Source organism: Periophthalmus magnuspinnatus, chromosome 8 (assembly GCF_009829125.3).
Source record: "Periophthalmus magnuspinnatus isolate fPerMag1 chromosome 8, fPerMag1.2.pri, whole genome shotgun sequence".
In the NCBI taxonomy this organism is placed as follows: domain Eukaryota; kingdom Metazoa; phylum Chordata; class Actinopteri; order Gobiiformes; family Gobiidae; genus Periophthalmus; species Periophthalmus magnuspinnatus.
This window is the reverse complement of record NC_047133.1, coordinates 23,179,226-23,203,141: the sequence shown is the minus strand read 5'-3', so window position 1 is coordinate 23,203,141 and position 23,916 is coordinate 23,179,226. Positions and strand designations below refer to the sequence as shown.

Below are 23,916 nucleotides of genomic sequence, written 5' to 3'. Positions count from 1 at the left end.
TGCTTATTTCGGACAAAATATCTCACAAATGGACATTAAACCACTGTACAGCTTCAACTTGTACTTGTGGGCTTTCCCACCACAGACATGTCTCACTCAGTCTTAAATGGGTTTAATATTTAAAAGAAAGTCTAGATTTATTCAGTGATTAATAGTGGGATTTGCATGAGACGATTCCACCTTCATGTTGAAGCTGGTGTTTTTCTGACTTTGTTGGAGCATGTTGGCGTTAGTTGCTCTCAGATTCAGACACAAAAGAGAGAGGCGTCTCTGGACCTGCATCATATCTTAAATCATTTTTCTCAGAATTAAACAATATGACACGGTTCAAAATGTTTTATTTTATAAAAAACGGAATGTAATTAACATAATTCATGTACCTACATTAGTGTTTCAGACTGTACCAGTTTAACATAGGCAACGTGCTACTACATACAAGGCTATTGCACACAAGACAATATATACAACACAATCATACACACTATAAGACAGTACAAATATTATACATATTTATGGCAAAACAATGTCAGGCAACACATTGAAATCAGATTCTCTGTGTTGTTGGAAAGCAAATATGTGGAGCTGCCAAAGTGCTTTTTATCATTTTAAACAGAATTTGAAATGTTACATTAATGAAAACACTGAGGGAGCCACATGAAGAGGGAGGGTGAACGCCAAACAGGAACCGGACAGTGTTTAACGGGACTTCCTTGGGTCAAAGGAAGTAGAGTGTTGTAGACGACCCCTCAAAAGACCACATCCCAGTGTGACTTTAAAAATGGACCTGCTCCAGTGGAGTTATGGGGTCACAACAGAAACATGAAACATTAAATGGATTCCTTGAACTGGGGTGCTCATTAACGGGTTGTGCTAAAAAATTTCACAGTGAGAGTAAATCTACCCTGTCCATCCCACTCTCTGCTTGTCATTGATAATTAACAATAATACTGTCAAGAATGGAGCACCTGCCCCAAACACTTCATACATACATTCAGCCTTATTGCCCAAAAGGAAGGCAAAACCGTCAAAGTACATTGCAGTTGCTACGGTTTATAGAGCATCAGTCCCATTGGTTTAAGTGAAATTTATCAGTGCCACTTATTTAAGGAAATGTACTTTCTGATAAGGCCTTCCTCAAAGGAAACAGTCAAGGTACAAAGACTACAGCTAAAGCAACAGGGACAGGTTACAGGTTTGAATCGGGGCAGAAAGTTAGTGGTGAAACCGAACATTATACACACCAATAGAATTGAGTTAGAATTCATGCATTACATATAAGCACAATATGTAGGTTGTATTAAATCACATAGTTCAAGCAAAGGTATATGGGAGTATAATGTTTCTATTCACTGGTTAGCTTCAGCTCAGAATAGCATGAGAATAAAGATTGGGCCCATTTTACAAACATCAGTAAAGTGGAGTCATCTGTTTTAATCTAATGGTAAAACATTCACAAGTGTATGCGACCTTGATGGTCTGCTGTCACCCACTTTAATATGGACATGATGCATGTTACATTTGTATGGTTACAATGAGTTTATGTTAAAGAAGATAAGATGACAGGTTTATACTGGAAATGGCTTGTAACTCCATAATAATTAGTACCCAAAGAGTACACAATAGAAGGCTCATTTCACATCCATTCTTTGGATTTACTCCCTGTTTGGTTCGCCCCTAAAGGGCAGCCTGTTGGCCTCATAGAGTCTCACATGCTCATTCACCCAAAAGCACTTTGATGTGCGCTGTATTAGACACACGTGGTGCAGTCCTGCATGATGGGTGTGGTCTGGTGTTCATGTTTGTTGGTGCACTGCTCCAGAGAGCTGGAGCTCTTTAGGGGGACCAGGCAGCGGTCAGAGGGACGTCCACTTTGAAGCACCCCCCAGCAGCACAACACACGCAGGAACTCCTTCCTCATGTCTTTGCTGCGCAGAGTGTAGATGATCGGGTTAAGTGCTGAGTTTAGAGTGGCAAAGCCAAAGAACATTTCTGCCTTGTTGAGTATTGGACACAACTGTATCCTACAGGAGGAGTCCAGTAGGAGGATGGTGAAGGCTGGCAGCCAGCACATGATGAACACTCCTAACACAATAGTCACTGTCTTTAAAAGGGAATAGGCCTGTGAGTTTGTGGCCTCCTGGTGGCTGGACCGAACAATCAAATATATCCTCACATACAGGATCACAATAGAAAGCAGAATAATGCTGAAGATAGTGACAACACACAGGATGTATTTCTTGGAGTAAAGTGGTAAAACGGCTGAACAGTCCGGGAGATTGTCAATGCAATTCCAACCGAGGATGGGGAGTCCACCCAGCAGGATAGAGGTGACCCAGCATGCCCCTATCAGCAGGAACATGCGGCACGTTTTAGTGGAGCCATACACTTTTACTTTAGTGATGGCAATGTAGCGTTCAATGGCTATAGCCAACAGACTGAAGACTGAGGCAGCCAACGCTATGAACGCTGTGCCTTCTCGGATGAACCATTGCACAGGGAACAGGTAGAAAGTCTTTGCCCCTGAAAGAAAAATATTAGCTATAAAGGCAGAACCAGCCAGGAGGTCTGAGAATGCCAGATTACCGATGAAAAAAAACATTGCTGAGTGAAACTTCTTGTTGCGAAAGACTGCAATAAGCACCAGGAGATTCTCCAAAATGATAATGGTGCAAAGGATCACAATGACAATGTTTAATGTATTCAACCCAGTATTTTTCTGTGCAGTGCGCTCCGCCACCTCCTGACTGGTCATGTTCTTGGCGTAGACATAGTAGTACTGCACCAGGCTCCTGTTGTAGTACAGTGAATACTTGCTCCTCATGGTGGTGGGGGAGAAGAGCACAGCTGCGTTTTGGCAAAGATTCATTCACTCTGGATTCATGCAGAGCCCCTATGACGTGGTGCAGTGTCCTATAGGAGAGGACACAAGGGAGATCCAGGCCATGTCCAGACTTGAGTTTCAGATGCTTCGAGCGGGTCACCTGCACAGACACAAGGGGAAAACCTGTTAGTCCCATGTAACTTCACTGGAGAAATAAAGGATGGCAAAATGCATACTTTGGAAAACCACTACTTAAGAAACCTTAAGCCCAGGATCAATCAGAACCTGTGACTAAATAACCTTTTTTCTGATTCATTTGTCATTGATTGTAGGGAATGTATTACTGTTATTAAAAATTTGTCACAGTAGGACAAAATACGAGACTCAACTGTCTACACTCAAAGCAAAAAATAAATACATTTAAAAAAAAAAAATCTGTCACTTGCTGAATTAGTAAAAAAAAAAGAGATACAACAAGATACTATAAAGTATAAAAAACCCTGAGCCAGTTTCCTTTCAAACCACACATGCAAGTATCCTAAATCAAAACACCCCTCTAGTCTAAAAGGTGATTTGAACGCACAAAAAAGGTCACTGTCACCTCCTGTCTCTTCTTCTACATTGCTACAACTGTTGCAGCATTGTTACAGCAAGAACAACTTTAACCGAGTGACTCACAAAGAGACCTGTATATTCATTGGCTTAAAAAATACAAGCAAATAGAAAGACAAAGCAAGAATCACATGTCTTTTTTTCCGCACAGAATGGTGGTTATCTTCAGGTAGCACAATGAAGCTTTGTACAGGAGCACTGGCATATACCGGCACAAAGGTCTTTACTGACAGACTGAAGGGGACATTCCTCTATCCTTGTCAACACAGAGCATTGTTGCACGGAGCCAACCATTCCACTCCAGTGAGCTACCTCTTGAAACGTTCGTATAGCTCATGGGTCAGCCTGGGCCCTCTGTGATGACCTTCCCCTCTGGCCACTTCACATTGCTAACACTGAATTAAATATAAACATAGATAAACATGTGGAAGAGGAAAAGGTGGGAGCTTCCCTGACATTGAAGGATAAAGGTAAGCGCGTATCTAAACAGTCTACAATGTTGGTGCACACAAAAAATATATTATTACATATTTACAAGGATTTGCATTAAGAATTTACAGTTATTTAAGTATAATTTACGTTGGTTTAGTTAGTAGGTTTAACGGTGCCATCACTATCTGCTGGATGATTCCGCTTGTCTCTATAAAAATGTGATGTTCTTGTTCCGCCTGTAATGTTCCACAATATGGCATTTAACCCACAGAGACAAGATTTTATTTTATTTATAGCTAAGGAATGTCTAGTTGTCTATGCAGACCCGTCAACAGAAATTTGAGGGTCTGGGGCAAGAAGGCTTATATGGGCCCCTCTATAATATATATTAATAGGCAGATGTTCTAATTCAGGGCCCCTAAGATCCTGGGGCCCGAGACAACAGACCCCTTTGTCCACCCCGTTGACTTTCCTGTGCCTATGACTGTTTTTTCTTTTATTTAGTTCAAGCTAAATTATCTGTCCATCAAAAATACAATTTCCTTACTCCTGCATAGACAGAAAAGAATACATTGAAACATTAACCCATTAACTAAATAGACCTAAACAAATAAAAAAAAAAAACATTAAACTTGTTTTAGACCATCCTTTTCCAATTAGGGTTGTTATAATATTTTTACAATAACAGTAAAAAAAATAAACAGCTTGTGAACCTCTAATGCAAATGACTACAAAAGATATTTTAAACCTGAAAAACTACACCAGGGCTAAATAATGTGCATCGGCTGTAAATAAAGGAAAACTTAAGGCTCTGGAAATCAAATTAAGCAGGGGAGGTGATGCGTCTAACCTGTCTGCAGTAACAGGACCCCTCTGTTGGCTAAATGCTTGGAGGTAATTTAACACTGATGCCCTGACTCACTGCATCTGCGACGACAACTATGGCCAAAAGTGAAGAATCTGAAGTGGAAACTATGGGCCTGGACTAAGCATTCGTTTGCCAATGTTTGACTCAAGAGACAAAACATGGAGATGTGTTTTATAATGCAGAAACCATACTGTTGTTGTAAAAATATGCAGCTGTCTTTCTGTGTGCTGAGCCTGGTTTGAAATGATCAACTGTGAAATGCTTGGGTTTCAACCTCCTATAAAGGACCTTTGATATTACTAATAAAGATATCCAGTCCAATAAAACATTCCAAAGGTTACATCTTGACCTAGTCTGATAGCAAATTCAGTTTTGAAAGAACATCATAAAGAGTGAATCTCAGTGAGTTGTTGTCCACGGCCATTTGATCCCAGCTCTGATTAGGGCATTATATCATTGTGTGCTTGGGCAAAACACTACCTTACCTTCATAAATGTGTTGTGTAAGTCAGTGATTGGTGGTTATCAGAGCGGCCAATAGCGGAAAATGGCACTTCTGTCAGTCTACCCCAGGACAGCTGAGGTTTATCACCACCAAGTATGAATAAAACAAAGTAAAACGTCTCTGAGTGTCCAGAAAAGCTCTATACAAATTGAATTGAATAATTTTGGCCTGACAATGTCCGCAGTGATCATGCATGTGGAATGGCATTTCAATACAAAAACAGGATTGAGAGACATGACGTAGGAGCTGACACACATGCTTGAGTGTGTCCTCACATAATGTCTGTAACAAAACGCATTCCCTTCAACACTGCTGCTATTGGCTATCTGTAATAACCAGCACGCTGTTTCCTCAAGCTGCCATTAAGAACAATGGTCTCCTTGATAGAGACACCACGACAAAACGGTCTATTTAATTACACAGTGAACTTCCATTTTTCTATCAGTGTGGTATAAAATGACATATTACTATTACCTATACACAGTACAACAATTATTGAGATGCAAGCTTTGTGCGGAAGAAAAGTTTATGCTCAATTAGAATTTCAAAAAGAAACTGATTACATGTAATGTGGATCCAGACCATACCATATAAAATAAATACAATATAAAACAATACTTGGTGGAAAAAAGTAAATCCTTTTCATAACTGAAAAGTAACTAAAAAAAAAAACAAAAAACTAATGGCTTCTTCAATCTTATGCCATTGTTATTATGTAATTTTCCTTCCACTACAACTAGATCAGTAGCCCTTGCCCCATTCACTAGTTCCTTAATAGACTTGAGGTTGAGCAGCACATGCTAGTTGCTGCACAATGTGTAATCACTACATTAGGACAAAAATGTCAGATGATACTGTCCAGATCTGTGCTTCTTCCACTGTCTCCAGCCAAAGAAAAATGAACTTGTCTCATATTGTTTAGTTTTAGCTCTGCCTAGGTTGTCTGAGGTCATGGTGAAGTTGTGTTGACAGTTCAGGATTCTGTAGTCACCACCGAGATCTTAGTGTCAGTCATCGATGGCATCTCACAGAATGTGTGTTTGTTTATAAGTGAAAACCTGACAGGCTGGTTTTACTATGTCACTCCTCGCACTTATCACCGTATCATTATGATGTCTGCAAGACGATTGGCTGACACAAAAAGAAGCTATCGCATTAACAACACAGCTTCTGTCAGTGCCCGTAGTTTGACCCAGATATGACAAGTGACAGAGCAAGTCCATAAAAAAATTACATCATATACTTGTTGCTCTGGATGACTCATGTGAGACTGATAAAGCCAATTCAAAGTAAGTGATAAATCAGAAGAAAAGCATGCACAATGTGGCTGTTGCATAAAATTAAGTGTAGTGCATATGTTAACCTGCATGAAAAGACATGTAGTCTTTTTTTATTATTATTTTACTTTTTACACTTCAAATTGTATGTATTTTTACGTGTATTCATTTTAATCTTTAGTGTGCTATGTTGTGCACTTGATATAGCAACCAAGTAATTTCCCTAATGAGTCAGTAAAGTTTGTCAAGACATCAGAAGATGGAAAGCACAGATTTCCTGTAAACAGTAACCCTAAATACAAAACGCTCCACTCAGGTGCAGGGCTGGGACGATATGATTTGGGTGAATGAGCAAGTGAGACGATATTCCTCTCCTAACATTTCTCTATCACAATTCAACTCAATTTAACTCTTGTCTTATTAAAAACAAACAAAAATGTTTTGTGATTATTTATGTTTTGATTTGTTGTATTGTGATTTTAATGTTGAGTTTTTTTCTGTAAAGCACTTTGAATTACTTTGTATACGAATTGTGCTATACAAATAAACTTGCCTTGCCTTTCAATACTAAATTTATTTAACATAAACAATACAGATTCTAAATTATTGGATTGGCTATGTCTAGACCTCTCAAAATAAATAAATAAATAAATAAAAATAAAAAACATTAAAAATATCATTAATTGCACAACCTGGAGAAACCTGCAAGGTTTTCCATTAAAACTTTTACACAGCGCGATGTAAATCGTTCAAGCATGTTTCGTTAGGCACGTATAATCTATGGGCTGCTAAAAAAGTGACAGATTGAAAGTTTCTGTTTGCAGATGTCACAGTGCTATGTACTAGTAGAGCAAAGTGTAAGAATGTTGCACAAAAGCAAACTTCCTCTGTGTTTTACACCAAGATAAATTGAGTAGAGGTGCTGCATGTCTGACAGAAGCCATTGGGGACATAACGCAAACGTTATCCACATGGCATAACAGGAAATATTCAGCTGAACACAACAAACAACATTATTTTTCATTTGTAAAAGCAAAGTTAAAATGAAATCTGAACCTTGTTTTCTCTTAATCCTCCTAAAGAGACAGGGACAAGGTGTTGTTACCAGAAACACCTGATAAGTCCCAATTAGTTGTGTTTGTTCACCAGCAACCACAGTGATGACATCCCACAATGCATCCTGTCACACAAAACAACATTTGTAAACCCCGACACAGCAAGAATCCCCAAGCAACAAACATACAGATTTAGATAAGACTAGCTCTATTTTATATATTTTATTTATAGAATATTTCATTAGCAAGCACCATTTCGTCGCCTGATATATATGGGATCCAGAATACACACTTCTTGAATACATTATGAAAATGTGAGTGTGTTCACCGTTAAATGTCCCTAATTTCAGATGGGTGTGATTGACAGGTGCATTAGCCTGTCAGAGATGCGCATGGTCTGTCCGTATCGGAAAAAAGTAAAGGAAAAAAATATCACAGGAGACTGAAAAATATTGCGGATTTTTGCAGGATTAATTGACGAAGCACTAAACTCTGTGAGAGTCTGAGGTGAGATGAATTTGAATTTTATTTGTCAGGTGACCAATGAGCTCCTTAGTTCCACACATGTCACTGAAAGCAAATTATTTGATTGCATGATCACGTTTGACCGGGATTGAGACACAATGGAGGATGTGGGGACCAGACTGATATCAATCTGTATAAAAAATACAAAGAGATATCATTCTGGATTTGCCACAAAACTCTTGCTCCACATTCAGAAAACTGCAACAGTTTCAGATGTGACAAATAAAATGATTTATACTTAAAGGGCTTTGATAAAATAGGAATAATAAAACACTACATAATGCAATATAATACAAAGGCTGCAAATAATGGTTGTTAATGGATGATCAGCTAAGAATCTATAATACTGTGGGTTAACAGAAGCATAAAGGTGCACATGTACTTTTTCTGGCAAGGGGCTTGCATGTCTCCATGGAGATTCTATTGCTTTATCAAGAATGTTCCACTGTATGGCACAGTATTAAACATATCATTTTTATGGTTAAAATACTTGCATTCTCACTGTCAGTGGGCTCGCCTCTTCACAGAATGCCATGTCACTTTGCCTGGTAGTGTCCTCTATGGAGATAGCTAAGTTTAATGCTATATTGTAGAACATTATAACAATAAACATGGAGACATGTAGGTAGCAAATTTTCCAACAGAAAAGTAACATCATGAGCCTTTAAGTCAAGGTACAAGCATCAAGTCTTGGCTCTTGGCCCAGTTCAATGGTGATTATATTTATTGATCTTTGCGCATTAATGTACATTTTGACTGTTTTTCCATTGGGGTAATGTGCTTTTCTCACTTTAATCAACTCCACTCCACATCCTGCCCACGCCATCTTGTCTCAAACTTAATCTCGTTTCCAAGTCTCCAAGGCAATCTGTCATCAATACGCCGCTTTGATGCTCTGATTTGCTTGGCTGTTAGGACTATCAGTAGTTGACAAATATGTGCGTGAAAGTTCCTGTGACAGTGTCTGGGCTGACAATGATTAATACTAATGGACCCACCTGGGAGATACTATCACTCTGTGCCCTTCTAGACACGGTAAAATGTTTCCAGTCCACCTAAGTAAACTATGGTGTCTGCATAGTGGACACTCACTCAATCTCCTCTGAGGAAAATTCCACATGCACAGTACAGCAGAGAAAGTCAGAAGGTTTTCTTTAGTCAAGTGATGACATGTCGACTACATGAGAAAGCACCGATAATGCTAACCTCTGTAATAGACCTGTGCAGCATGAGAACAGGAAATCAAGAAAATGCTTTGATTAAATCTGTGGTTATCAAATTTTTCAAATCAAGAAATATTTATGAACATATTTCCTTTTCCGAGCACCTGATCCAAACCAAGTCAAAAACAGGTCTATTCCTAAGATAGAGCTAAACCAGGTCTAAAATAAGACTGGATATACAATTACTATAGTTGACTACCCTAACCCTAACTAAGACTATCCCTTTAACATAATATGTCACAATGTGTCATTTCAGTTTTATTTTTTTATGCAGTGTATTTGTTGCTATGTTTTCTTGCTTCTCCCAAGCCCGAATAAATGTGTGATTATTATTACATGTTTGGATTACAAAGCAAATTTTGAATAAAAAGAGGAATACATTTTATTATAATAAAACTTAGTAGTCTTAGAAAAAGCATACGGTAGGATAAAGGACTATAACACTGCAACTATATAGTATTTACAGTATTTAGGCTAAATAGTTGTTTATGATGTTATAATATCATAATAAGAGAAAAATGCATTATTTTGCACGGGCCTACACCTATATTATTCACAGTTCATTATCTGCAGTACAGTGGCCTATGACATTATGGCTCATTGTACATTAGAGAAAACCTCTTGTGCTTCTGTATGTTATATAGTTCTAATCTATGATGCAAGTGGATCATTATGTTATAATTTGCACATTTTAAATTGCAATGGTAATTAAAGAAACAAGTCTGCTGACTTCCGTGTTAGAAAACTGTGGTGGCCAATGGGAGCTGACGTTGCCGTCAATGTCACCACAACAAAGAGTCAGACAGGAGTCAGAAGGATAGCTGCAGAGCACACTAGTGAACAGCGGAATGTTGTCATTTGTACCAAAATGACTATGCAGTGCTGCCAAATCCAATTAAGAAAATAAAATTGGCGAACGTAGTAAGTAGAGTGCAGTAGCCTTCTTTTCACCGGTGGCAGTGAAAAGAAGGATTGATCAGCAGTATGGCGTCTTGAAAATGAGAGATTAAAGATGACGCAAACATGCACAAATCACTCCAAATACAACTTCAGATGAGTAATTGTTGAGGGGAAACAACTACAACACAAGCTCTGAAAAGTTGATTTTGCATAAGCGGTCTGCTTTAAGGACACCAAGTGTGTTCTTCCTGCTTTGTTTGGTATAATAACTTGTTGGACTCGGCTCATTTGTGTTTACACTGTCAGCTTAGCATGATCCAACAAGCCTTATCCAGACAGGCTTTCCCTTGCATTTTGAAGCTTCATGCACTAAAACATACGCAAACTGAGTGACTGTTATAGCAAGTGGTACAGTCTCACGCTGTCACTGTGCCCCATGGCTACATGGGAAAATAGCATTGATTTGTCAAAGTTGATTATCAGGAAAAATCATTTATGTTTTTGATGCCAACAATCATGAATGTAATCTATGTCACGTCCTTTAAACGCCCTTGGGCAGACAAAACCTACACATACAGATCACAACAGCATCATTTCCATACAAGCTCAACAATAATTCAATTCAGTTTTGTTTATTATTATTATTACCTATTTAAATTATTTATCAGGCTGTTTGATGAATTGTCATCAAAAACCTTAATGATGTGGTCAAAAGATCAAAGTGGCACCAGCAAGTCAGCAAGCCCAACTTCCCCAAATGTACCTAAAACAACCAACAGGAGTGAATTACAATGAAATGAAGTTTGAAGATAAAACACATGCAAATACATAGCTCAAGGCAGTAGTTCTGAATGCCCTGAGGAATTCTGAAACATAAATTAAAAGTAGTAATTGCTGTAGTCGTCAGGGAAGTAAGAATAACAAACTTGTGATCTGGTGTAGGATGACCATGAAGCAGAACAGATTCATGAAATGTGAGCTGCTTTATTTCAGTTTCATACAGAAGTTGTCTAGGAAAAACAAAAAGCAAAATACGAATATAGAGTACCATGAAACCGCCAGACAAATAATTTTTTGAATTAAAAAGAAGTATTTCATAACAGTTAGCGTCTGGATTACAAACTAGTTCCCCTATAGGTTATACTGTTCCTTATTTTCCATGTAAAACAGTGTTGTGCAAAAATATAGTGCAATGACATTTAGTGAGTTATTATCAGAGTTAAAACAATTTATTTTAAATAATAGTGTTAAATAGAAAGTAAATTTACTTCAAAACACTTAAATATCTTGAGTTGCTTCTAATCTCATACATACTCATAACACCATTATTTCTAAGCTGTAAAATGTCAGTTCAAGGGGTTCCAATACAAGCACACTCCACATAATTAGGGATTAACCCACAAGTCAGACAGAGTGACAGTCTGTCGGTTGTTTGACATCTATGTACATCATGGGGACGTGCTGTTTTTTTCTCATTTCGTCCTCAACACTTCTCAGTATCGTTTTGTTGTGTACAAATGGTGTGCCGGTGTGAAACAAGCACATGCTCTATAAAGGCATCATAGAAAGTACTGAGGAAGCCATAATCAGCATGACCAGGAGACAGACAGACACCCCCGCACACCCTCCTCCCTTGTCTGCCAGTTGGGAGGGTGGGGAAACTCCAAAAAGGAGGGTGTTTGAGATGCAATTACTGTAATACCCCTGTCAAGTTAAGTCAGCCAAATTATTCATGTTTTTCGTTCTTTTTTACATATTTCCTGCTGCCTTCTTGATTTACAGAAACCACAGCGTCCTGGCCCCACCATCCCCTCCTCTCATAAACTTTAAACTTTGCCACAGAGATCAAAAGGCATAGGCCACAAAGAGGTGATTAAAAGCACATCAAGTAGGATTTATTCAGCTCGCATCTGCAGCTAGCATAGAGTGCCTTTAAAGAGTTCATTATAGCAGCAACTCTTAATCCCCGATGCATTACAGAACTCAAGAAGTCCGCTCAAGAATGCAGGATGAATTTGATTTAATAGGTCGGGTTCACGAGACAACACAACATTGTAGAACAACTATAGTTTAAAATGGAGCTGGATTCTATGGTCGAATTTGTCATGGCAGATTTGTTGACTTGGTTTATGATTACTGTCTCTCATTATTGTGCCACATAAAACAAAAAACAGCACAAATATCAATGTCAGTATAAATAAACAAAACTGATTTTTTTCACTTTAGTCTCAAAGTTGGTGCCATTATTCAATCCCAATGTGAATGTTGTCAGTTTAAGCCATGTTTGTGGAACCAATCCCAAACAAATAATGTTTCTTTAAAAAAATCTCCCACAGAGTTATATAGGCCTCATGCACGTCATATGAAATCATCATCAGTTTCTAGAGCGTGCATCTATTTCTAGTATTCAAGAAAAATAATTGAATTATATTGTGATGACACCAATATTAAAACCCCAAATAGAATCAAGATTGTAGAAAAATCATATCATCAGACACTTGCATGTGAATCATTTGCACAGCCTCATAACACGCAACTAACCTCATACAAAAAGCAACGCATGCACAGATACACATGTAGTGTTAACCACAAGTGCGCGCACACAAATATAGACCAGGGCCACAAATGTGTGCTTAAGTTTCACTGCAGTGCTGCCTCTTCACACCTTCCCATGCCCTAATGAAAGGCTTTGAACCCTACTTGTCTTGATCCTATTCTCCTGCTCTGCCAGACCTTGAACTCCACCCCTTCTCATGTTCTCTCTGTCATGGCTAATCTGTGAGGTTGTCGTGAGAGGTTATTTGTTGTCTCCAAAGAAAAAAATCCCCGTCCTACACCAAACTGTGAAGTGTGCTCTGATTATCCAACCAAGACAACACAACTGGCATGTCAAGAGCAGAGGAAATACTCACGACTGAGGTGTTTAACAGTATTTCTCAAGTAAAAGTATTGTAAAATAATGTAAATTCGTCTTGCGTCCCAAATGCTTTAATTTACTTTTCTTACAAATAGAGAGAAGAGTGTTTATGTTAGTACTATAACTGCCCCTATTGCATTTTCTTCTGGATATTTTTCTTAAAGGGCACATATTACTTACTGATCTATGTAATAATGTTGTTTCCTCCTCAAAACATACCATGAGTTATGTTTTGTTTCATTTGTTTCATTTAACACACAAACACTGCATATTTAGGCTGAGTTCCACCTTCCACCTTGCGATGTCATGTACAGTAAGTGCTCCATTGTGTTTTTAAACAACATACACCATCACTAGAATCATTTGGAATATTTCAGCCAGGAATTGCAAATTTCTACTGAACAAAAGGTAAAAGGAGCTGTTAACATGAATGGGGCATTATTGGGCTTTGGAGATGTAGACAACTCAATAATGCTGGGTTACTCAAACATGTGTGAATGAAACAAAACACTACTCTAGGTATGTTTTGGTGAGGTAACAACATTCTAATATGGGTTACAGCTCCCAAGAGTCAATTTTGCATAATAAAGAACCTTTAAATGCAACACAAACTTACATGTGGATTTCATTTTTTACTTTATTAATAAAAAATAAATGTGCCAACCATTAAGAACATACTGGAGTATTTTACACACTAACTATTCATTAAATAATACACTCTCCTCTCCACAGGGAGTCAAAGCCACCCTGATTGCCTGTGCTTACTCTGTGCTCACTGACCATGATAAGATGATGAATTGATGGAGGGTCTCCACAGCAACGTATGGCCTAGAGTAGAAAAAACAAGTCCAGACTCTGGCAAACAGACCTCTAAAACATGGCTGCAGAGTAGAAGAAAAACACTGTTGCCTGGAGAGTGACTACTGTTGTGTCCACAAGTGTTTCCATGGCATTTTATACAAAAAAAGTTATAGGTGGCAGCAACTGTTAATTTAAAAATGTTATAATGTTTGTTTAGGGTCAAGAGTGGCATTTAAACCAGCAAGAGTTTGAAAGTAAAGAGACCCAAGGGCATTAAAAGTTTCAGCTCGATCACATGCTGTGCCTCTATTTTATTTCTTTGGCCAGGCAAGTTTGAATTTCAAACTAACAGCCTCCATAGATGTCTCTTTTGCAATTTCCCATTCAAAGCATGGGCAGTTTTTCACAGTTAGAAAACAGCTTTGGCCTTGTGCACATACTTGAGACAACAGCAACTTGACTTTGACCTTCTCTCAAATAAGACGTGAAGCAGCACACATGTCATATGAGTCACAAGTAAACAGCATCTACTTTCTCTTAATCTGTCCTCTTATATTTGAAACGGTCTGGCCTCTACCATGACCCTCCTTATGGCTGGAGGTTAATTCAGTCATGTGAACAGCTTCAGTGAAAACAAACTATATGAATTTAAAGAATTGGCAAAGACGTAAACTTGCTTTAAGCTTTCATAAGACTGCAGGCAATGCAACAACTCTTTTCCATTTACGGTCTTAAATATGATAATTAAAAAAAACAATAATAAAAAGGAACTTCTCTTTTATAAGGTCAACCACCATGTTATTGCTTTGCCTGCAATGTTCCACAATATGCAGACATGTAAGTTGATCTATATAGAATGTATTTAATTTTGAGTGTTTTTATTTCTTAAAAATATCTAGAAAAACATGCATTCTTACAGTGGATGGGATGACCTCTCCATAGACCTGACCTATAAATGGTTGTGTCTATTACTACTACATAGAGATAGATATACATTTATTACCATACTGTGGAGCATTAACAGTAAAGTAATAACACCTCCATGGAGACAAGCCGTTTGCTTACCCTCCTACTGAAACGCTATGCACTGCCCCTTTAACTTTGACGAAATAAACATTTAATTTGACATAATGTAACAATTCGAAATAGTCTACATACAAATCATAATCATATAAACTTAGTTACTGTCTGAAATCTTGCACATGTTCCTCATTATCACCAGTCTTTAAGTGTGAAAGTGCTGGTTAGGGGAGGAGATAGTCTTCCATTGCAGACCAAATGAATAGTTTAGCTGGGATTCCTAAAGCCCAGAGCTCCCACTGGCTGCATGGGACAATTCAAGAAATCCAAGAAAATGGTCTCCAGCCGTTTACTCCTGGATATGGGGAGGTGGGGTGTTGAAGTAATCCTGGCGAGATTTCCAGCTGCACAAACAAAGCATGAGTGCATGACAAAGGCTTCCAATAGTGACTTAGAAGAAAAGAAAAGCAACAGGGCCTCTGCAAACCACATCATCTTCATAAATGTCTACCTGCTCCAAGACTCGAGTGCCAAGAATGACCAGGATTTGATCTAAAAACCACAACATGACCGCAGTGATTAAGCCAGCCACCAAAACAGAATGCTCCCATCTCCATTGTAAATCAACCAAAAAGATGAGCTACAATTCAGAGCACAGTCGTAACCACAAACCTCTGGCCAAAAGACTATTGCTGTCTCCCAAAAGTACTTAGGACCTGTAGGGTTTTTGCACAATAAAAGCAGGGAAACAGTATTTTAGAGCTGACAGGTTGGCTTACATGTGTGGGACAATAGAGAAACTGTGTTATCAGTTTCCAAAAAAGTGTCTGAAAATCCTGGCATGCTGCTACAACCTTGTCATGAGGGGTCCAAAAGTGTGTCCAAGTCTCTCAAATGGAGGCAGAATGTAATAAAAGCATTTTAATGGATTCACTGGCAAAGAACCATAATAAAAATGGTTTAAAATACAAAATTGTGTTTATAATATAAGAAAAAATGTATTGAGGAGAAGGCAAAAATGAATCACTGGATGTAGTATTTTTAGTGTTTAACTGCAAGGGTGTTGCAAGAATCACATGCCACCATGTGATAAGAAAGTACAGATTTTAGTAAGTGGTTTTCCATTGCGATATATTATATGTATGTCTTTTTTGTGGCCTAATGAAAAGAGCACATCACTTTCATTGCAAGATAGGACCAGCACTTTGCATATAAGGTAACAATCTTTAACCATTTTCATTTTCAACTTTCTTTGTTCACTGTCTTGAATTCTGAGCTGTACTGTAAATGTTTATATAATCATCACAAAAGGACTAAGAGCATCTTTGCAACCATGCTTTAAAAGGAAGTATTTCTGGTGACATCCTCACTGTGTTTACAATATTGGCGCTGAGCAAAGGTGGCCATATTTATTTGTCTGATCCAAGACACTCCCCGAAGTTGGCTGTGAATCACTGAACTCTGTACCGTCAGCTGTGTGTTGTGACTTGTGCTTGGGCAGCTTGCGAACAGAAGGCGTTTATTTTGCTCCAGCTGCCACACCCAATGAAAGTGTTTTTCGGTCTCAAAAAGTCTGAGCATGCAGTGGATCCCAGATGTCTGTGTTAGGACAGTGCTCGTCTTCTTGTTATTGCTATAAGCGTAGACACCAGGGATTTGCATGTTTATATTATATGCTTTATGTCCTTAAACACATCATTTATTAGAGTTTGGGACTATAGCACACATTGTACTTTGGTGTGCGTTTAGTTATAACAGTAGTGATATGATCAGGAAGACTTAAAATAGGGGTCAACAGTGTTTTGCCTATTGGGGTCACCAGAACAAGTTATCTGTGATTTGCATAATTTGACTAGGCACATTTTTACCTCCTGATGCCCTTTGTGTTCTCTATTTAGGCACAAAGAGAGTGACCCCAGAAATAAAACACAATAGCAGAGATGGGTGGAGTACCAAAAAAATACTGATATTGATCCATCAAAAAAGAAAAAAACGTATTTGTCCCAGACATGACTCACGTAAGAGTAAAAAAGACAGCAGCTCAAGTAAGAACAATTGTCAAAGTAACTGTTTGGGTGTAACGTATGATATATAAATAGAAGATAACGTAATAGGAAGGACAAAACAAAACAAAAAAATCACAAAATCTGCCATTTTCAAAGGTTAGATGAAACAAAATTATATCTGAAAGACACACAAATGTTTTAATATAATCATGACAAAGCTTTTGTCACTAACTCACAGTGGAAAGAGAGTAACAAACACTATTTAGTTCATAACAAAACGTACAATACACAAGTAGGAGTAGATATAGTTGCTGAAAAAACTATCCACCAGAGTAACAATGTATTAAGTAAATATAACTGAATACTACTGCACACCAGCCATATGAAAAGCTCAATTTACATACTATCTTTGTTTGCTGTTATCTGCGGCTTCCTATTCTACAAAGTAGTTTCACTTAACCTGGTAACAGAAAGGGTGTATTGCCTCTAGGGGGGCGCACCTCTGATGTTTTTGAGCGGGTGTCCCTAAAAAGCGTGATCTAAATAAAATACTGCTTGTATCAACAACAAAACAGAAGAAAAGGTCCCGTAGGAAAAGGCCTTCTCTCTGAGTCCTATCTCGGACCGCTCCCAGGCTTCTGCTGAAACCCGAGCATCCTTCAGGGAGCGACACCACCCACCAACCATCAACGCTACCACCACCCAGCCCAGCTTTCCTCCACCCCTAGTGACCTATTAAAAAGTCCCACAAATCCCGTTCCCATTCCGAAATCACTATTCATTTATTTACTTGCGGTGAACTTCTAAGTCGTATTTATTTATCCTGCTCATCTGCCTGTTTCAGTTCTCACGCTAGCATCCACTGAAAAAAAGCTAAGATTACATTTAGAGGAGGAAATTGGGCGGAGAGTGGGAGCTGGTTCATTGAGACTAGTGATGTAATTGAGAAAGAGTGTACATTCCAAATACTATGCATAATGCTAACTTTCATTTTACTCTACAGTATATGGGCCAATGCACCATAAATTTAAAATGATATTGTTTTTTGCCCAAATTCAATGCACAGATGACATTCACATCACCCTAGGGCTTATAACCCATAGTACAATAATATGTAATGCCAAATAATAAAGATAGGACATGCTTCATAAAAAAAACTAGCATGACTTCTCCTTATATGTCCTAGTACATCAGCAATCTCTTTCGCCAAATTAATTCCACTATACAGTATAATGTGTCCGGTTAAGCATATATATTTTTCGTATGGCCTTTATCTAACTATCACTACAGGATAGCTGGAAATATAGTAATTTTCATTTCCTAACTGTTTTTGCACCATTTTAAGTTTACCATAAACTGACTGTTTGCTGGTCAGGTGTGGCAGTTATTCATGCAATTTCAAATAGCCCCTATCACTTGATGCAATCTTCTTCTAGTTGGAGCAGTTGCTTTATTAACTTCTGGGTGGTAATGGCAAGTAAACAGTTCCTTAGAGTGAAAGACGCCTGGTAGTAATCAGGCTTGGTGTGCTTGATAATTTGGTGTTGTTCTGGTGCAATGACCCATGTGATCATATGGTCCAAATAGACAGATTGCAAGCTGGCTACATCATCCACTGTCTGCCTCCTTTCTAGCCACTCCTAAAGCATGCTGCTTGGAGAGGGGTTGACAAATAAACAGGACTGCTCAAAGCAAACCAAGCTACTCTCGACTAACAACACCATCAATGAAACTGCTGACAGCATCTTCAACACTTGATAGTCAGTCAAAGCTGCAAAGCAGGCTTCCTCTTTTAAACCCCCTACCAATGTCGTTGTTGCATCAAGCTGTTTGCTCATCCAGCTTAAACAGGGTTTCCAACATCTACGTATACATTTCTTGTCTGATTTCTCGCCCTCAGCTCTAAGCAATTCCCACAGTGCTAATGAGCAACGCACTGTATAGACTGAGAGACCAACCACAGGATAAAGCATGATGGATGATAGCTTTTATCTGGGCAATAAACATTAGTTCCTCCTCTTATCATCTTATCTGCGTGTGATTTCAGAGTTCAGCTGCAGTAGGATGCCTCTGATGGGGTTGCTAACACCTGTCTATCCTTCCTGAACTTTAGTGCAAATACAGTAGACTATTATAATTATGGTGTATAGGTCAAAATGCATTAACGAAAGATACATTTTAAACCACACGTAGTTTAATTTATTCACTGCTGTAAACCCCCAGAGCCATGAGCTTAACTCCCATACAAAGGGATAATATGGCCTTTTGTCTTATTAATACATCCTTTCAACGGTGCTTTCTTAGAGTGACGGATGAACAAGCCTCAACAACATTGGAGGGTCAATGAGGGGGGTCTCAGTGCCCATGCGGAGCCCCCCTATGCAAGGACCACTGCTGTAGCCTACATGTACTTATAGGTTAACCAAGCCAGACTCCCCCCTTCAAGTCTGCTTTAGTTAATATTCCACCAATGTGTTTAAAAAGCAACTGTCAGTAAGCTGTTGTTGCGCATGGACCAGTTGTCACATGCGTTATGAGTCAATTGTAACAATCACTACAGGACAACCTTAGTTACAAAGTTTAGTCAGGAGACCAGAAAAACTAAACTCCAGTTTGTCAGTTACAGCATGTTCTGCTGGGCATGATAATGCTGTTGTTTAGAGAAAAGAATATACTGTCATTCAAAATACTAACCCCATGAATTGTTTCTTTAAAAGCGGTAGAAGTATCGTCCGACAGTGGCCGTGTCCACCAAGTCTTCACATGCGGTTCCTCAATGCTGCGTCAAACTTCAGGGCTCTGTCTCCAGCACTGGGGTCTAAAGGTAGCGATGACAATCAAAACTTTGCTGGAGGACTGTTCGGCGTGTCGTGTCTCGTTACTGGTAAATCCATATTGCGGTGCGCCTAAAATCAAGCATACGCCTCAGAAAGCAGTCATAGCCACGATCTCATTCAACAAACGCCTAGAGAAAGTTGTATTTCACGTAAAGACTGCACTTTCTCCTTTGTCGCTCTAATCCAGCAGTCCTCTGAGTGTCCTGCTTGTGGCAGTCTGGAACAACAGCTCCTCGCGGCTCTGGAGCGTCAGCTCAGCGCGCGCACGCAGACTACGTGCACGTGTAAGCACACACCCACAGCCTCCATCAGAGACACAGACACACAGACACACACACAGACACACAAACACATAGCTACTGAAACGTCACATGGCGCTGAAAGTCGCGAGCCCTAAAATGATAATACGGCTTGTGTGAACCGCAATTAATAGTATGGAAAATACTTTTAAGCCTATTTCTGGAGCCTCGGCTCACTCTAGAGCGCCAAATACAGTCCAGATGTTCCTCACTTCCTCTCAGCATGAACTACAGTCCACGGCCTTTTTAGTTCATCCTGCCTCGGTTTCCCTTAAGTCTATTGTTAGATCTCATGCATATGCCCCTTTGTCTTATTGTGTCTTCTGCTTACGTAATCCTTGACCATTAACAGCAATAAACACAGTGAGCTTGCACTAAGATACCTTTACCAACAGGTCACATGCTCAAACATTACTCATGTTATGTCTTACATGACTTTCTGTGACAACACCAGCTTTTGATAATAGTATCATAACAGTAGTAGTAAATACTGAAATGGCTGCAGTTCCAAGGCTGCCCACCGTCCGCCCCTTTAGCTCACCCTATGATCCAATTATTTTGTCTGAAGTGATTCAAGTTTCATTTCTATATTTCCTCCAGGTGCATAGGTGTCACGCGGGAGGTGACGTGCAGCCAGGTAAGTCAGGGCTTGTTAGTCATCAAAACCTCTCCGCTGCATATGCCCAGACAGGTGCTCCATCATCAGTGAAAGAGCCTCTATCCAACCCCAGAGGACGTAATAATACTGTCTTCACAGCCATTGCGTTAAAAGTCAGAGTCATCCCAAGTGGCCATGAAGTCAGCGTCTGTGATGAGAAGTGAGGAAACCTGTGAATGTTGTTTTAGTGTTGGTTATCTCAAAACATTCAGGAGGTCCCCGGCTTCTGAAGTGTAGATAAGAGATAAGCGTTTTGGTTTTTTTCACCCAAATGCATTTTTGGAATAGACAAAATAGTAGTTATGAATCTGAAGAGCAGACAGACTACTGATGGAGCAGAAGCGAAAAGGAAAAATTGTCTTAAAAATGTGTAACCTTTTAAAAACAGACCGACCTAATCACTAAGAATGTTAAATGGATGTAGGATGGATTCATTTTAAGTATTGAAATACTCCATATTTATTTTAGATCAACATGAAACAGATTAAAGTGATGACTCATTACCATATATATTTAAAATCAAATAAGGGAGAAAAAAAATTGAGCCTATTTAAAATATTGTAACAATCTTTCATTTATCAATATATCTTACACTTATTCAATGTCTATTTAAAATGGTTACATTATTTTAATATAAACTATTTCATTGGAAAAGGGTGGCAATACATTAAAATAGGGTAAACATTTTGAGTGTGTAATGCATAAAGAAAAAAGTAAATTGCAAAAGGGATCATTTTATTTTAGTTTTTGCTTTGTACACCATGGGTTTTCTGAGTTTTGTTATAACTCCAAATGAATGAATCACATATTCTGCGTGGAGGGGACTCCTTACGCCTCATCCTGCTCTGTTCAAATCAAAGTGAGTGGAAACATCTAAGTTTAAGTTTCCTTGTGTACTTTTACAAGTTTTTGACTCATGTAAAACTGCAGAGAGTGGCATTGTGCAATCCACCGCACTCTCACCACAGTGGTCCCAGCCCCCGCAACAGCTGGTATGTGGAAACTGTATGTTGCGTTCAAGAACAAAAACTTCACTGATAGGAGAAAATGTTTGCTGAAGAATAGACCAACAGTATATGGATTTGTCATATAAACCTGTGTTTTTCCGTGTATGTTGGAGTAGTATGTAGGTTTTGGTTGCTTCCATTTTGAGTAAGTTTTGGTTTCGTCCCGTCTCAGTTCTAGATTCACTTCAGGTCCGGCTCTTCTGATTATTTCCTAGTTTTGTTCTGCCTTGTTTTTTCCTAAATCCTTCTTATAGCAATGTTGTTTTACACCTACATAGTCTTAGGTTTATCCTTGGTTTTAGTATTGTCTTAGTCTTGATCTGGCCATTGTGAGTCATTCAGTATCAGTAATGCTAATTGTCCTTCTTCAGCTACTGTACGTTGAAAGTGCTGTACTTTATGGTGCTACTTACTTGACGTGAAATGTTTGTGAACCACTTATTCAGAGGAGGTGCTGTTGTCTGCCTTGTTTACACTCCACTGAACTACTCATTTTTATGGATGTGTAAGAGACTGTCTTTTATGGACTGCTCACTGTCAGCGACTTTATGATGTCCACTTTGAGGGAGCTGTTTTATCACCGCTGTTGCCCCTCAAAAGAGAGAGAGAGAGCGAAGAGGGAGGAGGGGTGTAGAATGTGTAGGGGTAGTAGAATGGGGAGGGGTCAAGAGCTGTGACCTCACTTCCTGTTGGGGCTCCTCACAAGCATTCCATTGTCTGTGAGAATGTGCACAGGCTCATGGGACGCTGTAGCACATCTGGATGCGGTTATTAGCAAAGCCTTCTGTATACCCACTTCCCCACTGCAGCCTCTAAGGACAGCTACAATATGTATGGACCACAATGCATTAGCCTATAACAATGCATGAGGCTATTTGTGAACTTGAGGGGGTCACCAGGTAGACATCTGTTTGTATTGTTGAACATAAACCACATTGTACTCCACTGTACTGTTGACAGCTGTTCTACAATATATAGGTACATTATTCATTCATTCATCCATTATATCATCAGCTAAAAACATACTGAACTGTAAATAGACAACAAAAAATACTTCTGCTACTAAAGTTACTACTGATCCCTTTCAGCAACTGCTAAACCTGTAAACACTATTACTACTTAGGGTATTTTTAATGCTATGGCTGCTGCCTCTTCTTCTGCGGCAGCAATTACACTTACTATATATAATACATTTTAGCATTTGATGTTTAACACTCTAATTTTTCAATAGCATCTTTCCATGGGGTCAAGCAGGTAACGTCAAAAGTTTTTTTTAAGATATTTTGAGCAATAAAAATGGAATTGGATAAATGCAAAATATATAATTCAATGTAATACTGTGGACCTTGCAGGTAAAGCAGACACGTCTCCATGGAGGCAAGCAGGTGGCTGAACATCAACAGGAAAGTTACATAGAGGACTTTTAAATAAATCACCTCAAATCTCAGTTTTCACATGTTCTTATGAGGTTGTGGTGACTATGGTTGGCTTTGTTTCTGTCTGCATCAGATGATCTTTCTGATTCGCTTGCAAAAATGTAGAACCAAACCACATAAACATTTTACTGTCATGTGCTTTTATCCCCCTTCTACATGTACATATTATATCAGCTTTTTCCGAATGACTGAGACAGGTACAGCTGCAAACCAACCTGCGGTGGCCTGACCTTGGCCTGAACCTAAGCAAAGATTGTATCCAAGCACATTTCAATAAATAGCAAAAGTAGCTCACGTCAGGTATATTCAGTCAGGGTCTGCTTTGATTTGCAGCATCATATTTTTTACAGAGATCAAAAAAGGCAATGCATTTCAGTTTCTCAGGTTAATGAGCTTCATCTGTATCAGTTTGTCAAATGTGTCTTTATTGTGCACGACAGACATTACTATAGTTGCGGAATACTTTTACCAGACCAAACAACTGATTAAAATCAATGTTTAGACTCATAGCAAAAAGCAAAGTTGTATCAGATTAAAAACACACCACTCACACATCCTGTTTTAGTTTTAATTATATAGAATCAAATTTGCAACATATTATGAAACTATACAATTATGTTCTCCTTACTAAACTTTATAGTGTTTTACAAGTAAACAAAAACAAAAAGCACATATTGGAACTTAAATTACCATTACATTCATCTCAAAGGTTGGGACC

At 38.7% G+C, this 23,916-nt stretch overlaps 1 protein-coding gene across 1 annotated transcript; it reads right to left on the bottom strand.

Annotated features, from left to right (window-relative positions):
* Positions 1 to 321: 321 nt before the first annotated feature.
* Positions 322 to 20,061, bottom strand: s1pr2 (sphingosine-1-phosphate receptor 2). The gene is made up of 2 exons (XM_033971075.2): positions 19,656 to 20,061; positions 322 to 2,981 (listed from the first exon to the last, which is right to left on the bottom strand). Exon 2 carries the CDS (start codon positions 2,864 to 2,866, stop codon positions 1,748 to 1,750), a length of 1,119 nt encoding a protein of 372 aa, XP_033826966.1. The 5' UTR covers positions 2,867 to 2,981; positions 19,656 to 20,061; the 3' UTR covers positions 322 to 1,747.
* Between the last annotated feature and the right edge of the window lie 3,855 nt (positions 20,062 to 23,916).

Coding starts and splice junctions, on each gene's coding strand:
- s1pr2 (XM_033971075.2), bottom strand. CDS start 2,866: ATGAATCTTTGCCAAAACGCAGCTGTGCTCTTCTCCCCCACCACCATG.